The 18,532-nt window shown below is 47.2% G+C and overlaps 1 protein-coding gene across 1 annotated transcript; it reads right to left on the bottom strand.

Annotated features, from left to right (window-relative positions):
* Positions 1 to 6,780: 6,780 nt before the first annotated feature.
* LOC124687235 (protein SMAX1-LIKE 3-like) lies at positions 6,781 to 10,192 on the bottom strand. Its single transcript, XM_047221038.1, has 3 exons — positions 8,952 to 10,192; positions 8,023 to 8,263; positions 6,781 to 7,878 (listed from the first exon to the last, which is right to left on the bottom strand). The coding sequence occupies exons 1-3, from the start codon at positions 10,190 to 10,192 to the stop codon at positions 6,781 to 6,783; spliced, it is 2,580 nt and encodes an 859-aa protein (XP_047076994.1).
* Between the last annotated feature and the right edge of the window lie 8,340 nt (positions 10,193 to 18,532).

Below are 18,532 nucleotides of genomic sequence, written 5' to 3'. Positions count from 1 at the left end.
TACAAACGCTGTGAGTTATCTTATATTCTGATAAACCCTAGCCGACGTCTTACAAGAGATATATATAGGTGGTGGCATCGACGCTCATCAGAAGTTAGCCTCTCTTTAGAATAAATTTGGATCACAGTATAACATACATGGCTAAATCCAATTTACCCCATCATAGATGCTCTAGCAGTCGCGACTAGTAGGCTAGCAGCTGATATTGTTACCTAGGTCCTATCGCAGATGTTTGCCATGATCAGTAGATAGCGAGAGATCCAAGAAATGTGCAGTGCAGTTCGTCGGTCACTCACTTTGATACAAGGAGGTATGCATGCATCTCGCTGCTTTCTTTTCTCATATGATACTCACACACTTGAAAGATGAGCAGATCAAAAGAAGTAAAGCAGAGATAGAAAGAGAGAGGCGGCCCATTCTTCTGAAAAGTCTCTACCACAAGCCTCGCCGTTGTGGAAATTCTGTCTCTCCAATTCTCCATATGACGCCAGATTTTTATCATTTCACTGACTTTGTTCAAACAAATCTACTTAGATTATTAAAGCATATCCACCGGCGCACCTTAAATTGTGGCCGACACCAAAGCCGACAAATCACAAATGCGCTATTGGAGGCGCCGACACACGTCGCCAGCATATTTGGGTATGGCTGCACCCACCGGCATCCCCAATAGCTTTATCCCCATTTAAAAAAATCCGAAACAACTTAAAAGACGGTGATTTTCATTCAGACTTAGAACAAAGTTTGCAGAATTTGAAATTTTATTAAAACATAAGAAATAAAATCCTAAATCTACTGGTAAAAAAAGATTTAGTCGAGGCTATTTGTGTCATTGTTGGATTCTCCACCGTCGTCGTCATCGTTGTCACCCCACGCGTCATCAAAGCTGTCAACCTTCGGCCGATCGTACGGCTCATCTAGCCCCGCAAGGTCGATGATGGCTCCGTTTTCCTCCGCGGACCACCATCGCGCAAACACGTCAGTGGGCGGCAAGCACGAGCTTGACATGAGCTTTGTCTAGCCCAGTGCATCTTTAGGGTCGTTCTGGTCGTGCTCGGCCACCTGGAGCTGCGGCTGCACTTCCCACCGCGCCTCTTCCTTCTTCAACGGCAACGGGGAAGAACTAGCTTCTCATTCTTGTTAGGGCGCTGGAGGAAAAGGTGCCCACACGGCGCCAATGGAGGTTCTTCCCTTTGCGGGCCCTGGAGATGGAGACTGGGTGTCGCTGCTTGCTTCTCCTTCGTGCAATGGAGCGCTGATGCCAAGGAGCCGCGTGAAGCCGATGGATCGCGGAAGACGTTGCTCCTTGAGTGGAACAGGGCAAGGGGTAGGGCATCGAGTGTTGGCGCAAGCGCTCCAGAATCGACGCGGAAGTGGACGCTCCCGAACGGCATGTCCATCCCGCCGCGCAGGCCTGAAAAGGCCGAACGCGACTCGTCGGTGTGCGGAGTGAACTCGAAGGACCCGAAGCGGATCGAGTTCCCCGAGTTCGGCGATGATGGAGCCGATGGTGGTGGTGATGCCGGCGAAGATGTAGCCGACACGATCGGAACGGCCGATGAAGTGCTTTGTACCAGCAGGTTTCCCACAGACGGCGCCAATTAACGAGGGAGATCCTCGGCAATGCCCACCATGAGGGGCTTAGAGCTGACGGAATCCTGCAAGTTAACACGAGACATCGGATACCAAACGAATAGGGAGCAAGATTTACCCAGGTTCGGGGCCCTCGTTGAGGTAAAACACTTACTTCCTACTTGTGTGATCTTGATTTATCTAGTAAAAGTAGGTTACAATGGGGGCAGCCGATAGACTGCTATGGTGAACTCGCCGAGAGGCAAGGTTTCTAGGGTTTGTGTCTGCTACATTGTGCGGGTTTCATATGTTGTTGTTCGGCAGACCCTCTCCTGGCCTTTATATAGTAGGCCAGGTCCCGAGAGTCCTGTCCGAACTCGACTAGGTTACATCAAGATCCAATCTACTCTTTCCTTTATTGCATCTTCTCGCCTTGTTCATCAAGAATCCGTTTTCTCGTAAGTTTTCTCCATTGTAACCGACGTATTGGCCCATTAGATCAGGGCAATCTTCATGGGCCTCTTGTTTGGCCAAAGGAGGTAGACTAATGTCGGGTACCTGAAGAGTAATGTCCACATCAACGGGCACCCTAGCTTTGTTGAGATGTCAGCCATCGGGCAACAAGACATCCTGGTGCAGGAACGGATCTGCATGTTCCCACCGTTGCAGGCACTCCAACACAAGGACCTAATGCCGGCGCCCTCACGTGGGTTGGGTGGTTGGTGGAGCTCCGCCGCAACGGCTTGCGGCCCGACGAAATCTTTCGCCCATGCATGGAGGCGGTGGCAGATTCTAGGGCGCGTGGGTGATCTTCGCGGCGGAGAGGTCTGGCGACGGCAGCGCGACGAGGACCCCTCCTCATGGTCGTTGGTCGTCTTCTTCAACCACGACATCATCTTCATCGGCGGTAGGTGGCGGTGCGGGAGTGTTGGCAATGGCGATGGCGCTGGACGTGGGAGTGGGTAGGGGAGATGGCCGCATCCAGTTAAGTGGCCATGGCCATCAATGTCCCCGCAGCTTCTAGCGCATATATGCATGGTTCTCAGGAAAGTCGTATTCATATTCATGAAAAATTTCATGCATGCGATTTTTTTGGATAATCTTAATAAGAGAGAGAATTGATGATATGACCGTTGCGACCTCAATGATACATATCCTGTTTTATGTCATTCCAGTCTGAAGAAGTGCTCACGTGTAAACGAGTCGCTCTACCTAACTGAGCTATAGCCCTTATCAGGGATATCTTAACATATAGATAATTTGAATATTCTCTAATGCCAGAGGATATACATTTGATCTGTATCTGTTTAGTATATAACAGACCAATAACAAAGTCGTATTGCTTAGAAAAGTGATTCAATATATAATCGATTGAAGTAATGGGTGTTTAATTTAATTACTATAATAAGTGTTTTATTACAGGATTAATTTTTTACTGAATAAATAAAAGTTCTTATATTATAAAGGTTGAGATCAATTCGGAAGCTTTTTTTTTATTCTAGCAGACAGAATTCCTTTGGTCTAATTTAGGACTTTCCAATATATTTTATTTTACCTAATTCTATCTACGCTTCGGGGCTCATTTGGTTCGTATGTAATAAGGCAAAAAAAAATTACAAACTCACATTATGTACATTGTGTGAAAAAGTCTAATACTTAACTATACAGTATAGTGTATTGGATCGATGGAGATGAACTGATGCAAGATATTTCTTTTCGAAAGATCCCAAATACATAAAAATTGAGGTCACAAGAGTGCTAAATACATGTCTAAGTATGTCTTCATGTCTCCATTTTGCGTGTGTCGTTAAGCTTTTCACACACCACAAAGACGAGAATGTTGGGATTGTGAGGACGTAAAGCAGAGGCCAGGGAATTGAAAACCGAAAGAGAAAGAAAATAGGCTGCCATCCTTTTCTAAATCACATTCGGCTAGCATGAAAAGGGGTGCCCTTTGGATGCATTTCTTTATGGGGGAGATTGTTCCGTTGCCTTCTAAAGTGACTCCTCCTTTGCGCAAGCTCCAAGTTTTGAATCCTTGTGTATTTACACCGTATAATCTCAGTACCTCTAGTCGATCCCGAATTACCAGCCGGCATCTCTAGACATAGTTCTTTTGATGGAAGCATTTGTTATACAATCTCTGCATCGAATAGATGCATTAGGACAAATCTTATATCATGCTTGTTTATCTAATAAAAGATAAGCTTAATCAAATGTGTGAACGTGTCCCACAAAATATCATCAACCGCTAAGGCCTCGTTCGGCACACCGGTTTTCAAAGATTTTAGCGAATAATTTTTCAAGCCAAGCCTAGGTAACACGCTGAAACACTGGATAGCTCGTTCAGTGGGCTGGTTTTGGACGGGTTTGGGCCGGCGATCCCCCTCTGTTACGCTGAAATATTCGTCGGGTGGATGAGGATTGGAAACTCTTCGTTTACCTCGCGTTTTATGCTTGCTGGTTGTTCCGGCAGAGAGGGAGCTGATTGATGTGTATTTTCCTCCTTCCTTTTGCGGATCAGCAGATGATTGAGTGTATTTTTCTATCTGCTCCCGATCAAGGCACACCCCCACCTACCACAATCCTGGGCAAAAACACGTTGACCACCCAAAACACTTCATATAAAACACACTAATACACGCCTACCGAACTAGGGATAAGAGGTCACGTGATCAAAGCACTAAGTAACCTACATGATGCATGCGGCCCAAAATGAGGTATAAGTTCCCCACTACATAAGAACGGCACATGTGAAAAAGATACAACGGTTTTCTTGTAAAAAACATATCATTTTGATAAAGCCAAATCAACCAAAATAGCGCTGTTGTTCCTGCAAAAATAACAATTTTCAGCACCACATAACCATGTATAAATATGTGACATGCTGCATGGAGGATTAATATTAAATGCACAATACATAACATGCCATGATGTGCAAGCCAGGGGACAATCAAAGAACAAATATTGCATAGTCTCCCATCGAAAAAAATGGTATAGTGTGTATCCCCATGCCAAATATGCTTACACTTATTAGCACTAGCGAGAATAGCACACCATGACATAAAATTAGAGGAACGTCTTAATTTTTAGTGGAACTTTAGGTGTCTATAGACTTCATGAACTAAACCGCATTCCAGAGTCAAATAAACAAGATTTAATATGCAGGTCCCATCTAAAAACATATTTGTCCACTAAAAGCATAATATTTGAAAAATTGAGAACTTTGTTATGCCAATCATTTGAGTGTTGAGGAGTGAGAGTGATCCAAAACTCAACACTAATTGCACTGTTCATAAAACTGAGACAACCGTTGCATTCTTGTTTCTTGCGGTATAAGGAAGTCTAGGACTACTGTTCCAGATACTACCACCATCTAACCATGTTCTCACCATTCTCAATTTTGATCGAAGCAAGCTGAAGGAATTAACGTCTCTTTTACCTGCATAAATCACTTCCAAAAATGGGAGTGCCTTGGTTAGCACAAAGAGAAGATGAATGTTTATCACCTATCTAATTGGTATGGAGCAAAGGCTGCCAAACACCATCCTCTATAAGTAACTTGAATAGCCATTCATTAAAAAGACAATAAAACATATATCGAGGTCTTGTATACCCAAACCCCATGCTATGTAGGAGTGCATGGATTGTCGAATTTTGCCATCCTATACTATCTTTTATGTTGGTTGGGTTGCTAAAATAATTTGAATGGTAAAAATGTAGGCTTTGTGGTGCCCCATCGGGAACTTCCGTAAATAACCTCGTGAATGTAGGGATGATGCTTAGGACTTATTTGATAAGAGTTAATTAACACCATAAGATAACATCTGAGCTCTCCAACTCTTTCACCAAACCTATCTTAAATTTTCTTCCAATTCTGGATCCAAAATTTCCTACAATGTATCAGAATGCCAAGTATTTTAAATTAAATTAAAGGATCTTACGGCACGCAAAAGTATGAGCATATCTGGTTCCTTGGCCATCCCAAAACAATATTGTTCAGTTCTTTGGAAATTAATAATAGGCCAAGAGAGTGTTTTCAAGTTCTCAAATTTCTCAAGATCATGATGCATATTCTAAAAACAAATAAGGTATAATCAAATAAAATTAGAACAACACCATTAATCATATACATGATCTTTATATACTCTATGAATTAAAGTTGCAAATATATCTACCATGATATTTAAAACAAATCAAGGGGTAGTGGGCCTGTTTGTCCAACACCTTTCTTTAAAATTGAAAGTAAGGACCTATAATATGATTAACATTAATTGTGATGCTTCCCATGTGCATAAAAGTTTCCATCAACAACATAGTAGAGAAACCTTTCATGCAAAGAGGTTGTTGTAGTAACGATCACCTAACTTTGTCATGGGCCTTTGAATCAATTTCGGAAATTACTCCATCTATTTTTTAATGTGAAGATCATGAATAGTGTTGTGCAAAATGATGAATGGAGGGAGTACTCCCATCCTCTGCATTGAAAAGATGCATACGGCTTCTTTTATTGATAAATTCAACAAAAGTCTGATAAAAAACATACATAAAAAAAACCAAAGCCACCACGCAACACCTACACACCCGACAAAGAGTGAAGACCATGTCAGCAGGACCTTATTCCTTGTAGAACAATGAAAAAACTCCCATCAACTACGAACCGGGAATGTCGCATACCACAATACACCCTCTATGCAAAACGGAAGCGCTTATCTAGTCTAGTATATTCTTAGCGAGCACCTCATGCACACGCTACAGAAGCCGTCTCCGCCAACAACCGCTGGTCCATTTTCAAGGCCCGGATCTGCATAGCCCCTGCTAGACCTACCATCGATGCCATCATGGTGCCAGGCAATGCCTCACACTGCACTTGACCGCCATCACACGACCTACGCCGAGATATCACTTCGAGAGCAAGGAAGTTAAACATTTTGTCCCTACTTTGGCAAAGAAATGAAAGATCACATTTAGAACACAAATGGATATTTACAAGTACTATTTTTTCCCTTCATACTCACCAAACTTACTGATCTTCTGAATTTCTCTTGTGTCCCCATGCAAAATGAAATAAACATGAAAAACGAACAATACGAATAAAACTCTATAGAGGCAAACAACAGGGGGCAGATTAAGTTTAACTATATCGATTAATTTCGAGTTCACGCTTAACGGGCAGATTATCCGACACGATTGACCGAGATCATAAGTTCACAAGTTCGCCGGTGGTCTGAAGAACAATGTCCTGTCCACTGCCTTGAGCAGGCCCGCATCATCGAAGCAGCACTCCTGCTCCTCAAACTCGTCGACGTCATCCACGCTCATATTAAGATCAAAGCAAGACCCCGTCGACGACGTGGCGGCGGCTTCGTTTTGACGATGACCAGACGTGCTATCCTCTTGGCGCATCGAGTCTGCATTATTCGTCGGCGGCGGGGAGCAAGCCCTTGACCTCGAGCCGAAGCTCTCGCAGCTGAGAATGACGATGGCGTCACCGAGGGAGACCTCGTCGCCGACGTGGCTCCGCACGACGCCGCTCTCGACAGCCGCTTTGATGCCGATCTGGCATCGCCAGTCGACTTGGTCGACGCCATCCATCAAGATGACGCGGTGCGGATTGTCGCGCACGGCCTCGAAGAGCCTCTCGAGGTAACCCCGGCTTGCCGCCGACCGTGGACGCTTGGCCGCCCTGTGCTGCTCGGTGGAATCCGACCGTGCCGGCGACAACGTGTTGACGTCGATGAAGATAAAACTCCTACGCGAGCCGAAGACGAGGCTCGCGAGCTCCCTGGCCACCCTTGCTTTGCCGTCCGTGTCGCCTCCGAGGAAGAGCATCCACGTCTCCTCCTTCGCGCCCTTGCCATCGACGTTGCATCTTTTCGCCGTGCCCGAGCGGCACCGGAGGACGGTGCTGGCGATCTCGGGCACGATATCCTTCTGCAACGGCACCTCCTTCTCCAGCGCAGCGCAGAGTACCTTGAGGTTCTCGGCACTGAGCTCCTTGAACCTGGAGCGGCACTCCACCTCCACTGAGCTGTTGGAGGCGCTCGAGTCGCGGGACTTGGCCGCGGCGCTCAGAAGCCTGACGCCATCGGCTGCATCGCCGCCGTACTGGGCTCTCCCTGGGTGCTTGGGCCCGTGCGCCTCGGCGACAAGCCATGGCTGGTACAGCTGCTGGCGGTAGTACTGCTCGTGGGAGGAGACAGAGGAGGAAGGCGACACCACCGTCGAGAAGTTCTTGTTCAGCGTCGTCCTGATGGACGGCGAGCCGCCGCATGTCGAGCTCCAATTCTTGAAATGAGAAGGCTCCTGTGCCAAGTATCCAGTGCAACAATTAAACCCTAGTAGATGATTATCACAGCCATAAAATCAAGCACTAAATTCTTCTCATGCGCGGTTCAGTTAGTCAATGATAGATTGACACATGCTGCCCATGTCTCGTGGTATATTTACCTGATCACGGCAATGCTGGAGCCAGGGAGGGATGCTCGACGACGATGGCACGATGGACCGGTGAAGTTCTTTCACGGGGCCGGCCTCTGTGGCGGTGCGATCGGCGCAGCAGGTGGAGGCAGCCGTCAGCTGACCAGAACCACCTCCGTCCAAAAGCGACAGGCAAGCAGGCAACGTCGATCCGTTTCCACTTACGTCGCACTCGGCTTTCATCGACCGGCGATGATTGAGCGCGACTTCACTGCAAGACATGAAAATCGTACTGTAATAAGATTCATCCGCCACAACGTGTACCCAATATCTGTCATGCATGCATGCCAGAACCGCACAGGCCTAATTATTCTGTTGCAATTTGGAACTAGCCATATACTTGCATGGAGCTACGCATTGTTCGGATCGTACATGATAAAGGATTTGTTAATTCTCGGCTAGCTCATAATTAACTTAGTACTCGTCAAGTTAGATATATAATTAACTTAGTGCTCAACCAAGTCATATAATTGCAAACGAGATTTTTTCAATTGCAAATAGAGTTGCAGCCGAAAAAAATGTTCTGAGAATTAAATGATAACGAAAATCTGTAATTCTGCTATTAAGCAGGCAACATTACAAACTAAATGTAAGTGTACAATTTATATTTGAAGTTAACACAAGTTTGATTTTTGATATACATATATGCGGGTTTGCGGGATGTCCGCTTTGCAAACCTACCTACGTGTAGGAAACAATGACGCAAACTGAAGAGAGAACGTTAAGATATGTGGTGGCTGGTGGTCTATATATATATATGCGCGTGTAGCTTCTCTGTGTAAATCATGTAATAATGAGGAAATTGCGTAACTAGTGTGAATACGTATCAGCTATGAACAAAACAGTATTGCATCAATTATATGGGCGTCCAAGCACAAACATACATTATTGATTTTTACCTGTCGACATCGACGCAGTTGAGGCTGAGCGCGAGACTGCCGGCGGGGACGGCGAGCGTGTGGATCCCCCAGAGACCCTCGAGCGACGGGTGTCCGGTTCTGCACCTCATGTAGGCCTGGTACGTCCCGTAGCCGACCATTCGGATGCCGTCGCCGTGGCACGCTAGGGCGCGCACCTCGGCCACGGCGTGCTCCACGCCGCAGTAGTAGTAGCAGCCTGACGCCAACCTCCTCCCCGCCTCCATGCGCCCGACCCAGAACTCGGCTGCCCACATGAGATCCTCCACGACCAGAACGACAGCACCGCCTGCCGCCTTGACGACGCACTGTAGCTCGGCGAGCCGCCGCTCCGCCTCGACCCTCGGCAAGTCCCGGAACATGGACATCTTGAGGCTGACTACCTGCGCGCCCCGCATGGTTTCCTGCCTCGCTTCGCCGCGTTTGATCTTGTCCACAGCAGTTCGTGCCGCTGCCTCGGCCGCGGACGCGGACTCCGCGACGACCATGACCCGCCTCTTGCTCTGGGTGGCAAGGCAGTCGAGGATGGCCGCGACGTCCTCCTCTCGCACTTGATCAAGAGGTAGCTTTCGAGCTTTGGCTTCTTGATGTGGTGGCATTGGTAAGCTGCTAGCAGCTGCGCTAGGTTTAGGGTTTCGGCCGTGCGCATCAGCGGCAGGGCCGATGGTGCAAGTATTGTTCCCTTCCATGGACGAGACGGCCTGCTCGACGTTGGCCTTGACATGAGGGCTGGAGAAGCCGGCCTCGCGCATGACGCGGCTGACGCTGGGGTCGTCGAGGATGGAGATGACGAGCTGCTCGAGCTCAATCTTGACGGCGAGCACCGGCTGCTGCTGCTGGGTCTCAACGGAGCCCCGCCGCTGGTGCGCCTGCGCGCGCTTGAATGCGGCGACGAGCGCATTGGAGAGGGACGGCGGGTAGTAGCCCTGACCGTGGTGCTGGTGGCCGAAAAGCGGCGAGGCCCCGGCGGAGGCTGGAAGGCGGTTGAGGGCCACGTTGAAGCAGAGCTCGAGGGCCTTGCACTGCAGCGGGTGCGAGTGCGACCGGAGGCACGCCGCGCGGAGGAGCCCCGACGGCGGCGGCGCCTGTAGCATCGCGCTCGCCACGTGCAGCGGCGTCACTTGCCCGTTCCCGCGGCGCCGAGCCAGGCTCACCGCCTGCTTCACCATCACTGCCGCATCCGCCGTCAGCGTCTGCTGCACCGTGCAACCCCCAGCTCTCATCTCAACGAATTATTGATCTTGCTAGTTCCTGGCTAGGCTTCTGTGTACCCACGCTCACAGACTAGTTGCTTAGTGTGTGAAATTGTCTTGTTGAGTAGATCATAAGGTAAGAGGGGCCATATGTAGTGGGGTGTCTGGTCCTTCCATGCTACTAGGTGCTTTATAGTATGATGATCAAGTTTGGATGGATTGTTTTGATGTTTGGGTTTGTGCTTTTCTTGTTGGGGAGGGCTGATTTGTTGTTAGTACTACTATTTGCGAATTTTTTTGTGTGTGTGTGCTGAGATGAGAGAGGTTTCTCTGGTTCAAACTGGATTTTGTGGTGTCAAAAAGTGGATTGCATGTGACAAAGCTACTTCAGCTTTCTCTCCACCTCTACCTTCTCTCTGTCTACAAGGCTGTTGCAGGCCTGTAGCTATCCTGGTAGCTCAGTCAGGTAGCAGCACCTAGGATTGTTGCTTTGTTTCTTGTGTCATGCATTTGTGTGTAACTGTGACCAGCTGCATGCACGCCTGCTAACATCATGCCTCTAATTAAATTATATAAACGGCCGAAAATGCGTCTGGGCGACGCATAGTGACCGGGCCGTCCGCGGTGACAAACGTGGCCCAAATATGCGCCAGGTTTGCGTCTCCGCGGACGCTGCACGGACGATGCGGTCGTCCGCCCGGTCCTCGCATGGGCCCGCCTGACAGGGGCACAGCTGCTTCGTCTTCCGCGGCATTACTTACGGGCGGCGCGCTGCAGCCTTTCCAGGACCGCGTTAATGGCGCGTCTCGGCTTCCGCGAGCGTGCGCAGCTGGGCGGCGTCGGAGTGGCAGGACATTGAAGGCGAGAAGACGTCCAAACCTCTTAAAGGGACGTTGTCGGCGCCCATTTCCTTGACCACACCATTGCCAGAACCCACATAATCCACCCGACCGACGCCACGGGGAAGAAATGCTGGCCGTTCCGCAATACTAAGAACGACCACGAGGCTAGCGGGCTCGCGGTCCGGCAAGAAGCCATGGGTCGGGCGGTACGTCCGCGTCGAGCTCGCGCGCCGGCTTTCGGAGGAAAACCGGCCGGTACCATGGCCGGACGCAAACCTTCCTGGAGGGGGCTGGTACCTCAACTCGAGGCGCGTGCCAGTCCCCCTCCCCCCCACCCCCCACCCCCCGTGCCGCGCGAGGGTCGAGAGCGGTGGGACGAGGTGCCGCCGCCGAGCGATCATGCCGCCGGATCTGTGAGAAAATCAGGCGTACGCGCTCAACTCCTACAACTGGATCTCTTTCGGGACGTGGGAGTTCGACGCGCGCCACCACGCTGGCTACCTCGGCGACATCGACTACTTCGACCGCGAGATCGCCGCGGAAAAAGAAGAGAATGATCAGGAGGACGCGGACGAGGACGTGGACATGGCAGAGTACGACGACGACGACGACGGGCCGGCGTGGGATCCGGAGTCCCAGCCGCCGGATATTACCGAGGAGGAGGCCATTGCCATGGCACTAGCCAACAGCGATCTCGACGAGCTCAACGATCTCGCTTTGTGGGATGGGCTCGCAATCCAGCTCCGCGAGTCCGCGCTCGCGCAGGGGAGGCCAGTGACTCCTCCAGCCACGCCGACGCGTTCCGATGACCGGGCTCCGGCGGCTGCTCTGGCCTGGGATCCCTGGCCACCTTCACCACAGCCTCATGCGCAGGCCACGGCCTGGCCGCAGTTGCCGCAGCCTGCCCTACCTCCTCCACCGCCGGCGTACCAGCTTCCATGACCGACGCTGCAGTTCATTGACCTCGTCAGCGACGACGACCAGTAAGCAGTACCTACTTTTACCACGCCTTTATGGTATTTTTATGTTTTTTATTAATGTAAATTATGACTTTATGAATGGAAAAAAAATTATGCGTCGTGCCGCTGGAGCCACCCCCGATGCAAACGGACGCGCGAACGATTTCGACCATTTCGATCGATGCAGTTTAGACGTTCCGAAATGCGTCGTCCCGTTGGAGACGCCCTAAGGCTTATAAAAAAACTAATTTAGCTTCCTAAAATACCTACATAATTTGTGTGTAACTGTGACCAGCTGCATGCACGCCTGCTAACATCATGCCTCTAATTAAATTATAAAAAAATACTGAAACATTATTTCCGGTTTCTATATGTAAGGCTTATAAAAAACAAATTTAGCTTCCTAAAAAAACTTATATTTCAAAACGGAGATAGTACTAGCTGAACTAAATACAATGCATCAAAGTGAGTAAACTGATCCTCCTGGATTTTACAACTACCCTCATCTAGAAAAATCTGAGGTGTCTCTATCAATGATCAGTTAATCGATCATTGGTGCAGCAGGACTACTCGGTGTTCATCCAAGTGAGCTTGTGCATCTTATCTACTGCTTAGAACATCTCCATCGCATCCACTGTAATAATATTGTTAAGAGTACATACCAGATTTTCCTCTATTAAATGAAATGCTTAGCCTAATAAAAAGGCCAAGGTGACTAAATTTTTCATTGTTTTTAAATAAATGGCATGTTTAAGAATAGCAGAGGTCTGAAATACTTGGCTAAACACTTACATATTGCCAAGAGTATTAGGGAACATGCTTTAGATTTTGTTGCTATCTCCATGACGGGCAAACATAATTATTCAACAAGTTTTCTAAATCGTCTTTCAGGTGGGGAGAATTTTGCTTGGATATCCCACCCGCCTCAGGGGAGTTCTGGTGGCTTATTAGTTGGGGTCCGAACTTCAACGATGGAGCTTTTAGATAATCCTGGAGGTGATTTTCATATCAAACATCACATTCGGAATAACTCTGATAACTTCATATGTAGTTCGGTTTCTGTCTATGGGGCTGCTCAGGATGTTGATAAACCTACTTTTCTTCGTGAGTTGCTAAATCTAGCAAAGGACAATCCGCATCCGATCATTATAGAAGGGGATTTTAACTTGCTTAGATACCCCTAGGAGAAGAGTAGGGACATATTTGACACACATTGGCCTTTCTTATTCAATGCTGTCATTGACAGTCTGGATTTAAGAGAGGTTACAATGGTTGGGTGATGGCGGTTTACACCGTTGGGGAACCCCAAGAGGAAGGTGTGATGAGCACAGCAGCAAGTTTTCCCTCAGTAAGAAACCAATGTTTAATCGACCAGTAGGAGAAAAGCGTGACTTCTGAAGGTGCTGCTAGCTGACTATTGGTAGGGCGCACTACCGGCGTCAGCAACAACGTGGAACCTGCACACAACACAACCAAAATACTTTGCCCCAACTTACAGTGAGGTTGTCAATCCCACCGATTTTGCTTAACACAAAGGATTAAACGTATAGAGTGGAAAGAGATGTTTGCAGTGAAATTAAAGAGAACAATGCTTGTAGAAAGTAAACATAACAGGATTGCAGTAGATGAATTTATCAGTGTAAAAAAAGGACCAGGGTCCGCAGTTCACTAGAGGTGTCTCTCCATAAAGATAAATAACATGCTGGGTGAAAAATTACAGATGGGCAATTGACAGAATAAATACCATACATGACAAGATGATTACTATGAGATTCGTTTGGGCATTATGACATAATACATAGACTGTAATCCAACTGCGTCTATGACTAATAATCCACCTTCTGGTTATCGTCTGAACCCCTTCCAGTATTAAGTTGCAAGCAACAGATTATCGTATTAAGCAATGTGTGTAAAGTAAACAATAGAATTATCGTTGGATAAACATTGTTGTTTTCTCCCTAGTAGCAACAGCACATCTACAATCTTAGAAGTTATTGTCATTCTTCCAGAAAACTAGAGGCATGAACCTACTATCGAGCATAAATACTCCCTCTTGGAGTCACAACCATTTACTTGGCCAGAGTATCTACTAGCAACGGAGAGCATGCAAGATCACAAATAACATATGACAAACATATAATCAATCTCAACATACTATTCCATATTCATCGGATCCCAAGCAAACACAACATGTAGCATTACATAAAGATGATCTTGATCATGATGGGCAGCTCACAAGATCTAAACATGAGGCAAATTGGAGAAGACAACCATCTAGCTACTGCTATGGACCCATAGTCCAGGGATGAACTACTCACGAATCACTTCGGAGGCAGGCATGGCGATGTAGAGGCCTCCGGTGATGATCTCCCCCTCCGGCAGGGTGCCGGGAAGAGCTTCAGAACCTTCTCGAGCTAGGGTCTGTGATGGCGGCCGCGACGGAACTTTTCATGGATGGAGGCTCGGGTTTTTAGGTTTTTCCCGAGATCGTGAATAAATAGGCGGAAGGGCGAGGTCGGTGGAGGCCAGTGGGCCACACCACCCCATGGCGTGGCCAGGCCTAGGCCTGCGCCATGACATGGTCTGGCCGCCATGTAGCCTTTCTTCATCTCCCCTCTGGACTATGTCTTCCTTACGGAAAAATATTGACTTCGGCTTTTGTTTCATCCAATTCCGTGAATATTTCCTGTATAAATTTTCTGAAATACAAAACAACAAAAAACAGGGAACTGGCACTGTGGCATCTTGTTAATAGGTTAGTGCCAAAAATGTATAAAAGTGCAATGAAGTATGACTAAACATATATAATTTGGTGTAAAACAAGCATTGAGCATCAAAAATTATAGATACGTTTGCAACGTATCATTGGGAGACAGTTTACTTGGGCAAACAGTCTCCATGAGCCTACATATGAGAAGTTGGATCGCGTAATGATGGACTCAGATTGGGAATTTAAGTTCCCTCTAGTCTCAATAGTGTTTTTCCTCGGATTGAAGCTTTGTCAGATCATGCTCCAATTTTATTAACTATTGGTACGCTATTACCGCAACGTAGACGTCCGTTCAAATTTAAACTTTGATGGGTAAATCGGGATGGCTTCTCGGACATGGTTAAGTTCATATGGGACAAGCCGGTTGCTAGGAACACCCTAATACAAAGGTGGAATAACAAACTACGTTCGATGTGTAGATACCTTGGTGGGTGGGCTAGGCACATGACTGGGCAGCTTAAACAAGTATCGAAACATAGAAAGAAACTCATTCATTCTCTTGTTTAGGAAGAGGGTCTGATCGAAGGTCAGGAGCAGCTCAAATTCTATATTACATCTTATTGTAAAGGTCTGTTTGGCAATCCTGAGGAATCGGATGTATTCATGGATGAATCTAGGACTGATGATATTCCCCAAGTGGCTCCAGACGAAAATGCTATTCTAACTGCCCCTTATTCTGAGGAGAAGATAAAGAAAGCGATTTTTCTAATGGAACAAAATAAGACACCAGGACCGGATGGTTTTCCGGCTGAAATTTATCAGACCTTCTGGGATATAGTTAAGGCTGGCTTCTTGAACATGTTTGCTGAACTCCATGTGAGGCAGCTGGATTTGTTCCGTATCAATTTCGGTGAAATCCTTCTTTTACCAAAAGTTATCGATGCGGAACGGATTCAGCAATACAGACCGATATGTCTTCTAAATGTTTGTTTTGAAATTTTCACAAAAGTAGCTACTATTAGACTTAATTTAGTGGCAGGTCAAGTGGTGCTCCCATCTCAGATGGATTTCATGCAAGGTAGATACATCCTAGATGGGGTCGTCACTTTGCATGAAACAATCCATGAGATGCATCGCAAAAAGTTGAATGGGGTCATACTCAAAATCGACTTCGAAAAAGCCTATGATAAAGTTAAATGATCTTTTCTTCAACAAACACTCAGGATGAAATGGTTTTTTGATGAGTGACGCGTTCTAATTAATAACTTTGTTTTTGGTGGTAGTGTTGCCATCAAAGTCAATGATGACATTGGTAAATACTTCCAGACAAAAAAGGCTTGAGGCAAGGTGATCCCTTATCCCTATTGCTTTTTAACATTGTGGCGGATATGCTTGCAATTATAATAGAGTGCTCTAAGATCGATGGCAAAATTGAAGGTGTGGTTCCCCATTTGGTTGATGGGGGCTTGTCCGTCCTTCAGTATGCTGATGATATAATTCTATTTATGGATCATGATTTGGCAAAGTCACGTAATCTGAAGTTAATTCTTTCGGCATTCGAGCAGTTGTCAGGTCTTAAGATTAACTTCCATAAAAGTGAATTGTTTTGTTTTGGCGATGCGAGAGACGACACCAACATTTATGCCCATTTATTTGGATGTGGGATTGGTTGTTTTCCAATTAGCTATCAATGTATTCTGATTCATTATCGGAGACTAACGCTGGCTGAATGGAAAATAGTTGAAGAACGACTTCATAAACACCTTAGTAGTTGGAAAGGAAAGTTATCATCCCTTGGGGGAAGATTAGTTCTCATAAATTATGTGCTCACAAATATGGTACTGTATATGATTTCTTTCTTCCAGTTCCCCAAAGGTGTCTCTCATAGATTGGATTATTTCCGATCAAGATTCTTTTGGCAAGGGGATAGTGAGAAGAAAAATACCGGTTGACAAAATGGAGTGTTGTATGCCGTCCAAAAGATCAAGGTGGACTTGGTGTTCATGATCCTAAAGTTAAAAAAAGGCCTTGTTAGGAAAATGGCTGGCCAGGTATTTAAAGGAGGATGGTGTATGGCAACAACTAATGCAGAAAAAGTATGTAGGTTCAGAGGCGATCTCCCAGGTTATTTGGAAACCGGGTGACTCGCACTTCTAGGCTGGCATTATGACAACAAAAAAGCATGTTTTCCCATTTGGTTCCTTCTCCATTAGGAATGGGGCGGAGATACGGTTTTGGGAGGATACATGGTTGGGAACAACCACTCTTCGTGAAAAGTATCCAGCCTTGTACAATATTGTTCGTTATAAGGGGGACACCTTACAAAAGGTGATGGAATCTTCTCCTCCCTCGATGAGGTTCAGACGTGATCTTATTGGCCCCCCGACCAGAAAAGTAGCTTGATCTGATTCGCTGATTCCGGTTCGGGTTTGGATCTATCTCTGCCGCTAGATCTAGATCGTACGGTGCGAAATAAAAAAAAAGAGGAGGGCTCACCGTGGCTCCGGCGAGGGCGTCGTCGGTGCTGCGGCTCGGTCGTGGCGGTCGGCGACGTTCCCGCGGTCTCCAAGCTCGGCAAGGGTGACGACGGGGGGCGGTGCGATCTCGCGGTTCTCATGGTGGCGACGACGCGGCCAATGGGTGGCTCGGGCTGCCATGGGCGACGGCCGGAGGTGGCGGATACCGGCGCCGCTCCGACGAGCAATTGGCGACGGTAGGCGGCGTTAGAGGGGGCGCGGCTTGGGGGAAAAAGACGGCGGGGCCTCGAGGGTTTTATAGGCGGTGCAGGCGTGTGCTCCACGGCACGGACGCCGAGGTGGGGCCAGGTAGGGTTAGGGTTTCTTTTCGGGTGGAGGAGTCCGGGACGGCCACGGTCGGAGGTAGGAGACGATGCTGATGTGTGGGCCCCGCTGGCAGGTGGGTCCCACCGTCAGTGAGAGAATAGCAGCATCGGAGGTTTGGCTCGCGCGTGGGCCGTTTTCCCGCCAGGCTGGGCCGGTGCGGTTGGGCTGGCCCAACTCGGCCAGTCCGTTCCGTTTTATCTTTTTATTTCCTTTTCTTTTTCATTTTTCTTTTACTGTTTTCCTCATAACTTTTGATTTAGAAATCCAAAAAGGCTCAAAGCAGTTTCTAAAATTTTGTAAAATTTAGGGCTTTGTTTTAAACAACATAGAACAAGGTTTTTACCAAAAGGGCATAGTAGGGAAAAATAAGATTTTTGCATTAGGGTATGAAGCTATGGTTGTATCATATTGTGCTTATAATTCTGTGTGTATACTACAAATGCAAAGATGCCATGGATGAATGCAAGTTTTTGTATTTTGAAAACTTGGGATGTTACAGACTAACCACCTTAAGATGAAGCACGTCCCCGGGATTCGGAAAGGCTAGCAAATATGTGAGGGTGATCTTCCCGAAGGTTGTCTTCTCGTTCCCAAGTTGCCTCTTCCTCGGTATGGTGACTCCACTAAACCTTGCAGAACTTGATGGTCTTCGTGCGAGTATTTCTTTCGGCTCTCTCCAAGATCTTGATAGGCTTCTCCTCGTATGTCAAGTCGCTTTCCAATTGAACTTCCTCGAGAGGTACGTTATCCTTCAACGGTGTTTCTGACATCTCAGGATGACACTTCTTCAGCTGACTGACATGGAACACATTATGAACTGCTGAAAGAACCTCTGGCAATTTAATCTCATAAGCCCCTTCTCCTTTGCGAGATAAGATCTTGAATGGTCCGATGAATCTTGGGCCAACTTTCCCTTGATTCCAAATCTCTTGACACCTCGAAGAGGTGACACTCTGAGATAAACTCTATCGCCTATTTCATATGAAACATCCCTACGCTTATTATCAGCATAGCTC

Source organism: Lolium rigidum, chromosome 2, assembly GCF_022539505.1.
Source record: "Lolium rigidum isolate FL_2022 chromosome 2, APGP_CSIRO_Lrig_0.1, whole genome shotgun sequence".
NCBI lineage: Eukaryota > Viridiplantae > Streptophyta > Magnoliopsida > Poales > Poaceae > Lolium > Lolium rigidum.
This window is presented reverse-complemented; position numbering and strand designations above follow the sequence as displayed.

What these genes read in the sequence shown, in the direction of transcription:
- LOC124687235 (XM_047221038.1), bottom strand. Translation starts at nt 10,192, where the DNA reads ATGAGAGCTGGGGGTTGCACGGTGCAGCAGACGCTGACGGCGGATGCG. An exon ending in AACTGCGTCGATGTCGACAG is followed by an intron (nt 8,264 to 8,951) that starts GTAAAAATCAAT and finishes CATGTCTTGCAG; the next exon opens with TGAAGTCGCGCTCAATCATC. An exon ending in TCCAGCATTGCCGTGATCAG is followed by an intron (nt 7,879 to 8,022) that starts GTAAATATACCA and finishes TACTTGGCACAG; the next exon opens with GAGCCTTCTCATTTCAAGAA.